This window comes from Conger conger, chromosome 4 (assembly GCF_963514075.1).
Source record: "Conger conger chromosome 4, fConCon1.1, whole genome shotgun sequence".
NCBI lineage: Eukaryota > Metazoa > Chordata > Actinopteri > Anguilliformes > Congridae > Conger > Conger conger.
Window position 1 is genome coordinate 30,043,335 of NC_083763.1, and position 12,113 is coordinate 30,055,447.

Sequence of the window (12,113 nt, forward strand, 5' to 3'; positions counted from 1 at the left end):
GCAGGGAGGCTGGAGCCTATCCCAGCATTGGGCGAAAGGCAGGAATACACCCTGGACAGGTCACCACTCATCACAGGGCACACACACCATTCACTCACACACTCATACCCATGGGCAATTTAGACTCTCCAATCAGCCTAACCCGCATGTCTTTGGACTGTGGGAGGAAACTGGAGTACCCGGAGAAAACCCATGTGAACACGCAAACTCCACACAGAGAGCTGCACCACCCATGCCGCCCGATGCTCCAAACAGTGCAGGAGTAATCTGTCGCATCTTGCAGATCTCAGCTTGCACATCACAACCTTTGTGAAACAAGCACCTGGTTACAAGAATTGAAAAGCAGATGCTGTCTCAGATGCACGGCTCGACACATCCTCGGGAGTCTCCCGAGCCCGTTCTACCAGGGGCTTCCCTCTCTGACAGTGGTTGCACACTATCCCTAGCTCTGGCCATCCTGGAGTGCAATGCACCCTCTCCTTGGTTGCAAACAGATTCTGGTGGCCTAAAATCCATGATGACAGCCCCCAATGCCCTACATGCACCCAGACAAAGTCCCCTCATCAGCTACCCTCTGGCCTCCTGGAGCCCCTGCCAATTACAAATAGACCCTGGCCACACATGTTCATTGATTTCATCACTGATCTCCCCTCTTTCTTGGGTCTCGCCATTATCTTCCAACCTCGCTCGAGACTGCAGAATTCCTGTTCCACCATGTGTTCTGGGTCTTTGGCTAACCAGAAGATATTGTTACCGACAGGAGAACCTAGTTCACCTCATGTGGACAACCTTTTTAAGTGGTTAAATATTGCTGTTAATGTGACATCTGGTTACCATCTAGCAGCACGGATGGTGCAGTGGGTAGCACTGGAGCCTCACAGCAAGGAGGTCCTGGGTTCGAATCCCCGTGTCCATCTGTGCAGAGTTTGCATGTTCTCCCCGTGTTTGCGTGGGTTTCCTCCAGGAACTCCGGTTTCCTCCCACAGTTCAAAGACATGCAGGTTAGGCTGATTGGAGAGTCTAAATTGCCCATAGGTATGTGTGAGTGAATGGTGTTTGCGCCCTGCGATGGACTGGCGACTTGTCCAGGGTGTGTTTCTGCCTTTCGCCCAATGTATGCTGGGATAGGCTCCAGCCCCCGGCGACCCTGTGCAGGATACGCGGGTTAGGATAATGAATGAATGAATGAATGGTTACCATCTACTGTCCAATGATCAAACAGGGTGGTTGAATCAGGAGATTGGAAGGTTTCTCCGTTCCTACTGCCATGAACACCAGAACACATGGAGCCAGTTCCTACCGTGGTCTCACCCCATTCTAGTGCTTCCTCGGCTTTCAACCTCTCCTCTTCCCATGGACGGGTTTCCTTATTTGGTTTTTCCTGTTTCCTTATACAGTGCTTCCTGCTTGTTTACTTAATTACCTTCAGTTGTTTCTCATTAGCTTCACCTGTATATATACTGGTTTAATTTCTCACTTGCTAGGTCTTTTCTCTCTGTGAGTATTAGTTTGAGCCGTGATTTGTATAAATTATCTATCTATCTATCTATCTATCTATCTATCTATCTATCTATCTATCTATCTATCTTTTTTTACCATTGCCTTGTTTACTAGATTCACATACTTACATTTACTTTCTTGTTTTGTCTGCCTGGATTTGCCTGTGACTTCTTTATCTGGATTCTGATCATTGCCTTGTTTTATGGTGCTATGATCTTGAATTTGCCCTTCTGTTTTGGCTTCAGTGAACTTTTGTTCAGGTGATTCTCTCTCTGACTTTGGAACATTAAAGCTCTGCACCTAGGTCTTGAACAAACGCTTCCTGGTTTGTAACAATTACAGAAAGAAACATCCATAGTTATTTTGTACAATTATTTGTATTTTATATTTTATATCCATAGTACTATTTCTTTTGGAACTGAAAAGGTCCACTAGGGTGAACTGTTTCCTTGTCAAGCTAGTCATCTTAAAAAGCGGCAAATAAAGCACCATTAACAAGCATGGGAAAAGGCTAAACTCCTCGGTGATCACCTATCCACCAATCACTTTAACGCTTTAAGACTCATCCTTATGATTTATGTTTACAGGCAGTTGAATTATTTCGGCCTTTGCACATTGACCGCAATTCAGTCTTGCAAATAAATCACAGTTTATTCCACTCATCTCTTAATCACAATTCATGTATCTCTTTTCTTGCTGCAGAAAAGCAGAATGATCAAGAAAGGCAGTCTCCCTCAAAGAGACTTCATCCACAGACATTATGTCCCTTGCCCTAACCCATTGTTTTCTTTTTGTTTTGTTGCTTCATTCAAATAAACTGATGATGCAGAAGGTATTCCAAATGAAATTACAGGGATAGTTTGGGAAATTCCCTTTTTAGCTATCTTACCCAGTCGATACAATCAATATCAATTTCATCCCTCTGAGTCCAGTGCAAAAATATTAATCAATATCTATTGGCTGCATGCTAACTGTGCTACCTTTATGAATAGCTGCAGGTGGAATCTTCCTTAACTGTTTATCATCTCACTATGGGTAATTTGGACTATCCCTTTAAAGTACCACACTAACTTTTTTTGCAATGCAGTTGAGGGTGAATCTGGCCCCTTAAGAAGACATCTGGTCTGGGTACTTTTCTATGGGTTCTTTTGGTATGGATAGTCTCCTCATAACACACAGTGCTCAGCACTGTCCCACTGCATGAAAATAAATCAGATGGCACCATACTCTAAAGCAAAGATACTGTAATAATCATAATCATAATAATAAGAATAATAATAATAATTATTATTATGATTATGATTATGATTATGATTATGATTATGATTATTAGTATTATTATTATTATTATTAGTATTAGTATTAGTATTATTATTATTATTATTTATTAATCATTTTTTTATTTATAAAGCACTTTTCATGCATTGGAAGCAGCTCAGAGTGCTTTGACAATAAGACAGAAAAATGCTGAAAAAAATGCAGGACACAGGAGACAGATTACAGAGCACAAATAATAAAATAAATGGTAAAGCATAAAAACAGTAACATAATACAGATCAAAATAGTAAAACAAAAGGCATTACTAATTGCAACTAAGTCCCTACATTTTGTATATCCTTGACAATTCAGTTTTGTGACAGATTAGCATTGGCAGTGGTGACACTTTTTATGTAGGCCTGCATAGGAATCCATCTATATCACCCAGACACACACACACACACACACACACACACACACACATACGCACATGCCCACACACACAGGGTACAGATTTAAATAAGGCTGTATACCTGCAACAGATTCTCTGGCATCTCATTCATGCCATCACGTCCATTGTAGTGATTTTTGTAGTGACTTTATTATGTACAGTATATAAGATTATTCCTAAATATGCACTGTAATTGTGCCATCTTCTGTGTCCCAGGAAATCACCAAAAAAAAAACCCTGATGCATTATATTAAATTGTAATGATAAATTACAATGTTCACCAAAATATTTAATCCATAGTGATATTTTACTGCTAATTTACTTCTTGTTCTTTGTTCCAGCCCTGACTTCTTAATTTAGAAAACCTCACATTCGCTCCTTTTGGGTGTGTTTCTCACCTCGAGTCATGCAGAATACTTTTGTCTCATCAAGACATTTTTTTTCCAACAGAAATTTTCAGAAGCACTGTATGCTTCAATTGGCGAACACAAAAAGCCTTAGATACAGGCTTTTTGTGGCACAGCCCTTTCCTGCCAGATATTTCTGAGTGTAAATCTGTGTCTGGGTGGTGAACTTAATCTATGGCATATGATTCTGTTGCAATGTATATTTTGACCCTTTATATTCAGGGGTCCAAATAATCATTGGTATAGATTGGTATAGATCAGATAGATCAGATATGGATTTCTTATCTGAGACCTGAAGGTTTACACGTGTTATTAAGGACTTTGAAACTACATTTTCAGTTTAGAGTGTCACATGTTGGATGACTATTATTAAAAGGTGTATGACCATTTACAGGATAATAAATGAAGTAGGCCTACTTCTGGATTGCCTGTTTCAGTTTTGGTGGATTATACATTGTAACTAAATAATATATATGGAAGCGAGAAGTTTCCTCTATCTCAGTGAGTTTCCCCACGCATATTTATTTAAACTTTAGACTACCATAGCAGTCCAGGACTGGAAGATGCTGTGTTTAATATTCATATCTTGGAACTGAATGTTTAAGACAATAACCCTAATGACTTTTTTTTCAGAGTGACAACTGATTTCACTCATAATTCGCCCTTTGCAGTAATTACATACAGGCTGATAATCCTTCATAATTAATCTGTCAGTCATTTGTCATCATCTCTGAGAGGAAAGTTGTATGTATATCGGCCTATAGTTTGAATCTTTGCTGGGACCCTTCTTGTGTGGAGTTTGTATATCCCCCCAGTGTCTACATGGTCTGCACTTAAAAGAGGCAGTTCACCCAAAAATGTAATCACTGTGCTGACTATTTACATTTGAAGAACTTAAAAGCAACGTCTATTTCCAAATATAATCCCACAGTTAGTTGGGAACATCAACTCCATCCATCCATCCATTATCTGAACCCGCTTATCCTGATCAGGGTCGCAGGGGGGCTGGAGCCTATCCCAGCATACATTAACATGCATGTCTTTGGACTGTGGGAGGAAACCGGAGTACCCGGAGGAAACCCACGCAGACACGGGAGAACATGCAAACTCCGCACAGAGAGGCCCCGGCCGACAGGGATTCAAACCCAGGACCTCCTTGCTGTGAGGCAGCAGTGCTACCCACTGCACCATCCGTGCCACCGGAACATCAACTCAAAAATGTATATTTTAATCAAGAACTATTTCTTCTACTGTGGGAACTCGGCAACTGTGTCCGCATAAGCAGAAGTTTCCGCCAAAGCACTCCAGTGTTCTGGGGCGTCCTTCTTCTTCATTGTTCTACATTGCAAGCTAAACGAGTTCCGATACTGTCTTGGCACAATTTCTCTAAGTAAAGTTTACAACTGGCTAACACTTACACATTAATGTTTCAATATGCAAGTCAAGCACAGCAAACAGCCGCCCAAAAAACTGCTCAAAACAATTGGCACTTTGCCCCAGAATACTGGTGTTCTTTGGGGGGAAACTTCTTTTTCTGCAGACACAGTTGCAGAGTTCCCCCAGTAGAAGAAATAGTTCTCGATTAAAATGTGCATTTCTGAACAAATAACTGTGGTTTTACATTTGGAAAGCGACATTGCTGTTGAGTTTTGCGAATGAACAGTGTTGGTGCATTGATTACCAAAAAAGTCCATAGAGGTCCGTAAGCTATATCATGGAAAACTGCATCTAAAAAGGTGTTAAATCTAGAAAATTTTTCTCATATCAGCAAAATTATCTGGATTGATAAATAGTATTCTGGGTAAGTGAAAACATACTATAATAAAATTTTTGGGTGAACTGCCACTCTATCCTGAAATTATATTAATTACTTGATTTCTAATCCAATGTGCCATGAGATTACTTAATAGAACATATGGCAACTTATTTTTAATGGAGGGAGTTTGTGGGAAGGGAGAGCATTCTAATGGAAAGTGTTAATGCTGACTTTTCAATTGCCTGCTCATTGGACATTGATAACTAATTTTCTCAAATGTAGATACAAACATACAGTTGGGAAAATGCTCCGGCGTCTGTCTGTACAGTAGTCTCCTTTGTTGTAAACATGTTTTCCCACTGTTATTTTCAGGGGAAAACATATTTTCTGGCTTTCTGGTTACATTCAGGGCATTCCTCTCCAGCATTGCGCTCAGACCTTACAAGGTTTTTATTGTTTCAGCTCTACACAAAAAAACATCAAGGAGAAATGTGTCTGTTGGTGACCTATTAAAATAACTGCCAGCTTGGCCTGTGTTCATTGTGTTGGACAGACTGGGGTATGCCCCGGACCCCCTCTCACCATCCTTGTCCTCTTGACAGCAGAGGGCTGTGATTGGATCAGGTATACATGCTATTGTCTTCTCTTCTGTACAATATGCCTCACAGGAAAGCTTCTGTTTTCCAGACCTCCTCAACATATAGTGTGCAGCTAACAAAACTATTTCAGTGTACACTCACCAAGCACTTTATTAGGAACATTTTTACTTTATTACACCCACTTATTCAAGCAATTATCTAATCAGCCAATTGTGCGGCATCAGTTCAATGCATAGAATCATGTAGATACGGGTCAGGAGCTTCAGTTAATGAGGAAAAAATTGGGGGAAAATATGATCTAAGTGACTTTGACCATGGAATTGTTGGTGGCAGACAGGGTTGTTTGATTATCTCAGAAACAGCTGATCGTCTTGGATTTTCACACACACTAGTCTCCAGAGTTTTTCAAAGAATGGTGTAAAAAAACAAAACAAAAATACAGTGAACAGCAGTTCTGCAGAGAGAAACGCCTTGTTATTGCGAGATGTCAGAGGAGAATGGCCAGACTGATCAAAGCTGACCGGAAGGTGAAAGTAACGCAAATAACCACACATTACAACAGTGGTATGCAGAAGAGCATCTCTGAACACACAATGCATTTATTAAAATAGAGATTATATCTTCAGTGATATATATACACAATGGAAACAGCAGCCAGGCTGAAATGTTCAATAATTATACATTTACTAAATTTATTAATTTTGTTATTAGTTATTATTAATTTGCATGACGTTAGTTTTTATCTGAGACAATTCAACACACCTGTGTGGTATTTTATGTGCATTCAGGGATACACAATGAATTCATAGAGCAGGAAATGTTAAATTATTTAAAGGTACGGCAGGGTCCCACACAACATGCTTCAAACCTGCACCCTTTGAATTTGAAATCTGGCTCCTAAATAGCCCCAGCCAGCCTGTACAGTACAAATAAACAGCCAGAGGAAGAATTCACCTTTAAATATATATATATATATATATATATATATATATATATATATATATATATATATATATATATAATATATAAATATATATATATATATAAATAATAGCTGTACCAAAAAAACTGGGGTTGTTTTGAGGTTCATGTGTGTTTCAAGGGGTTGAGGTATTCTGTTTGAGAAACTGCCTTTCATGTGGAACATTACAGCAGGAGTCCTGAGCTTGTAACCACGTCTCAGACTGTACATAGGAGAAAACAGGAAATTATAACACACACACACACACACACACACACACATATAAATGCTGTTAGGTTACCCTATTTAGTATATATACACTCACTGAGCACTTTATTAGGTAGAGTCTCCTGGGATTTTCATGTACAACAGTCTCAAGGGTTTGCAGAGAAAACATCCAGTGAGCAGCAGTTCTGTGGGCAAAAATTCCTTGTTAATGAGAGAGGTCAGAGGAGAAGGACCAGAGTGGTCAAAGCTGACAGGAAGGTGACAGTGACACAAATAATCACACTTTACAACAGTGTTATGCGGAAGAGCATCTCTGAATGCATTAAACCTCTAATGGATAGGCCACAGCAGCAGAAGACCAATAAGTCTAAAAAATAAGTAATAAATAATAAATACCTAATAAAGTGCTTACTGGGTGAGCATATATATATTCTAAATAGGGTAGCCTAACAGCTGGGTTAACTCCTTCCACCATGGGGTCTCCACTTAATCAAAGAAAACCGGCTGACTGCTGCACGTCTGCAGTATGAATCCCATATGGCCACTGAACTCATGAATCACAATCTAATTGCCAATTAGTTTACAATGCTGCTCTCAGTTATATATTTCTGCCGCCCCACTTTAGCTATTCATTTTTCTATGCCTAAGTGCTGTTAAATAACACTTCATCCATGTCCGTATAATTAAATGGGTATACTGTTTATATTCGATTTGACTCTTAAAACTCAAGCGTAAATAACATCAACGTACAGACCGTAAATGCAACCAAAGAACCCATACAAAAGTAGCCTCGTGCAACGTTTCCATCATTTATGGTGTCTGTCTGCATAGTAGCCCAGTCCGCGCACGCAGAGAAATACTGAATGGCGTGACGTAGAGGAAATACCTCACTGCTGGATAGGAGTAACATAAATCGCGAGGCAGAGGGAGTGAGAGAGTGAGAGCACTTCCAGTCAGGGATTCTCTGCTTGCACTGTACATGACAGAAGCGTCATTGTAGTTTTTTTGCTGTCATTGTGCAAGCATATGGATACTGCGCTATCTGGATTTAATATCCGTTACGACATTGTATTGCTTTTTACCGGTTTCCCTCATATTTTTTTCTCTGTGGAATAAGTACAATTCGAAAGCTTGCTTGCTCGCAAATGCTTTCTCTTCCGTCTTTTCTCTGCAAATGTCAGTGGAATAATATAACCCAGGAAGGGAAGCAGTGTTTCTGCAGTTTTCTACAAAAATACGTGATAAATAATTTCGACTGATGCATCCAAGACAGACACGCAGCTTCCCCATGCTTGACTTTGAGGACGATATATTTTAAAGGATATCCAAAACTTGCTACTTTCCCAAGGATCTTTGCTCGCTGCTGAAAGGGGCGTATCGTTAGCCAAGATCAAGCATTCCTGACGCTTTTTTTTATTCTACAGCGGCAGACCACGTTCCGTGTCTGCACAATGCTGTAAGTTCATTTGCTGCTGAAAGTTGAAGGGAATGGTGCAGTTTTGCAGCTTTGTCGCAAGACGTTTCCTTATTGATATTTATGTGTTTGTTATAATTTTTGTGTTTTTCAATATATATACATAGAAACGCATCAATTTATATTTGGATAACATTGGTCTGTGCATTGCCGTGCTTTCTTTCAAGGTCAGAAATACAACGCTTTTTTGCACTGTGAGACATTGATTCTTCTTTTTTAATCATCTTAACAACACAAATATTATTTAGTCAGTTCGTTCATGCAAATTATTTGAATTGAGCACCTTACTCGTGGAGCCGTGGGCATGTATTTTGTGTGAAACTGTTGGTACAGACAGCCTTTGTCAAACCGTTCCTAAGGCGTGATGGCAAACGAGAGTCCTTACGATAATCGGAATATAGTGGAAAAATACATATATCACAAACTGTTGAAAAAGGGGTATGTATGGGAATTACAAGAGGCCGGGGAAAACGATTCTCCAAATAACGGATTAGCAGATAGCTCCCCCTCCAACTCTCAAGTTTTGACACGGCGAATCCAAGCAGCCACGGATGGAGAGAACGTTTCCCCTTTTCCCAACCGACTCCCGCAACCCGACCCTCACGCTGCTCTGCACCGTGTTCTGCGTGAAGCAGGGAATGAAATTGAAAGGATGTATCTTCGGGACTTTGCTGAAATGTCAGACCAGTTGCATTTCACACCCAGCACGGCACAGCGCAAGTTTACCGCGGTTGTTGAAGAACTGTTCAGCGATGGAGTGAACTGGGGTCGGATCGTGGCGTTCTTCGAGTTCGGTGGAACTATGTGCGTGGAGAGTGTGAACCGCGAGATGACGTCCCAGGTCGATAACATTGCACACTGGATGGCGGAGTATCTAAATGGACCCCTTCAGATCTGGATTCAGGAGAATGGAGGCTGGGTATGTTATGAGCAATTGCATTGTCACTTCCGTCAGGCTACTGTATATGAAATAATACAGGGTCGTTGTATTGGTCAGTGCTAGACTATTGTCAGTATATCCTAGCTCTGTCGAGAATAGCCTGCAGTATGAGAAGTTACTGCAATCTATGACATCAAATCTCAGAATTCCCCATTGCAATGTGAGCTGCGCCTATTCCAACCAATGGGGTTCCAGTTCAACTGTCACTCCTCCCTAAGGTCTCCCGAGTCACGTGGGGCTCTCAGTAGACGCTATCGATATTAGACACCTGCCTGCCTTACAGCAGAAAAGCCAGCAAACGTTCTGATTGTGACAAATTGTGCCATAATTAATATCTGCACACTTTGCACAAAGAGGGTCTACCCTTCAACAAGATAAGATGATTCGTATGTGTAAATAATGGACAATGATTGTGAGACCTGTTTGACATATTCAATTTCTTTCAAATTCAGAAGTTGGAGGTATGTGAGTGATTGTCACATACCTCCGATTTGTCACACACACAAGCACACACCCACACACACACACACACACACACACACCAAAATTAACCTACAGTTGTGGCTTGCATTTCTCTTTCCAGTGATTCATACTCCAAATATTTTAAAAGGCTGTTATGCATTACGTCATTGGCATCTACAGGTTGCACTAGGCAAAGAGGTTCATGAACGGCAAACTTTTCACACCCTGACAAAGCTGCCATTTGTGTCTTTAGTAATGGGGAATGGCATTTCTCTGAATCTGTGAATCATGTTTTATTCATTTTAAAAAATCTTGATTCATTGTTTGATCCTCATATTGATCATTTTTAGTGTATCACTTAAAATGCACACAATTTCACATTTTACAGGGCTTGTCTGTAGACCCTGTTTACGCAAAACATTGCTGCATTTCAATCCTTTGTCATGAAGCTGTCTTAGGGTGCAATGGCTTGCAGTCTGACATCTTGGCTCTGTGTGGAGAGAACAAATTGCACCAGGTGACTATGGCATCGGTTTGTCAGTCTAAAAAGCTCTGTTGGATTGAGGAACTGAGGCTTATGCCTCAAAGCTGCAGTGGGGTAGGATGAGAACTGCTTCCTCCCAAGAATAGGAAATGGAAAATTGCCAAGGTCAGAGAAAATGTTCAAGCTGTTCAATAGCCCCAAAGGCAGTGGGCGGCCAGGCAAAGCACCTGACCGTACCAGGTACAGAGGTGCAAAGCGCCATTTCCAGACAGCATGGTCAGTTTTATGTGTTGATACTGATGTGGCAGAACAGAGCAGAAGGCACCTGAGCAAAGGGCATCAGAAAGATCCTGGAAAGCCAATAATCATGAATGACCAAAATTGAACAACAACAACCCCCAGATACAGGATTGCACCGTTAGCCTGAAAGAAGACCAAAGTCCACACACACGTATCATGCTCACCCAAATTTTGTACAGTACCATTGATTAAACGGAACACACACTGCCTATTAGAAAGAAACTCAGAAAGCAACAGGAAGCCTTCTGCATGCAGTCATAGGGCCCCGTGATGCTAGTATAGCATAAGAATAAATTATTCTGAACCGACTGTATACTGGCCTTGTGTTTTCCATCCTTTCCATTCCATCTCATTTCCTGAGCCATTTCTACAACAAGATGACCATTCCTTATTGTTAGCTAAATTATCTGATTAGTTTCCTAGATAGCATCCTTAGGAACAGCCTGTTCTTCTCTGTGATATTCATAGATCTACACGATCTCTCTTTCTTTTGAAAGTCAGTGTTGTATCATCAAATAAATATGGTTTGGGTGCTACCTCATCAGTAAGTATCTGTTTTTCCACAATAAAGTTGGTTCACTCATAAGATACCTCTGTGTATTTTAACTGCCTTTGCTGAGTGTACCGGTTGGCTAAGTCTAAATATGGATCAGACAACAGCTCAGTGTTTGGAAATTGCCGGTCTTTGTTAGCACTGTGAACTTTATTGTGTTTTTTTCAGTCTAGTGTAAAAGCACTTTTCACAGCAGGGGGAAAACAAGATCTCATTTATAAGTAATGAGTTAATCTCTACTATGACCAAGAACTGGTCAGATGGTTACCCTTTTTTGCCTGTAAAGTGTTTCCTTTCCCCTCGATTAATCCTTTGTGATTATTCTTCCTTTTGAATTAATGTGATTCATTAAGGCAGGGATAATGCCCAAGAATAATTAGACGTCTGTGTAGAATAGCCTACATGACTTAGCAGCGTCTCGGTGAGGGGTTTATAGTTATCAGTGACCTCCCCCCTGGCTTACAGCTAACCAGTATGCCCAAAAGAGATTTTGATTTAGCCTACACCATTCATTCAACACCTATTTCAACTCAGGGATTAAGCAGTTTGTTTCCTCATGAATGTTCATGTAGGCCTATTTGGATACAATTCAGGTCTTGCACATCTTTTGTCTGTTTTGGCGAAGTCCAATGAGCTGTTTTAAAAATATATGTATTAGGTATTGCTACAGTAAGATAGACAGATAAAGATGAATTCATCCATCCATTCATTCAATTCAGATAAACTTTAATTTTGCATAAC

The 12,113-nt window shown here is 40.4% G+C and overlaps 1 protein-coding gene across 2 annotated transcripts in view; it reads left to right on the forward strand.

Annotated features, from left to right (window-relative positions):
- Positions 1–8,107: 8,107 nt before the first annotated feature.
- LOC133127182 (apoptosis regulator Bcl-2-like) overlaps positions 8,108–12,113 on the forward strand; it is an 80,387-nt gene continuing 76,381 nt past the window's right edge. For both annotated transcript variants that reach the window (XM_061239875.1, XM_061239874.1), the window contains exon 1: positions 8,108–9,552. In XM_061239875.1, coding sequence (XP_061095859.1) covers positions 8,998–9,552 — 555 coding nt within the window. In that variant the 5' untranslated portion in view covers positions 8,108–8,997. The remainder of the gene's footprint in view (positions 9,553–12,113) is intronic.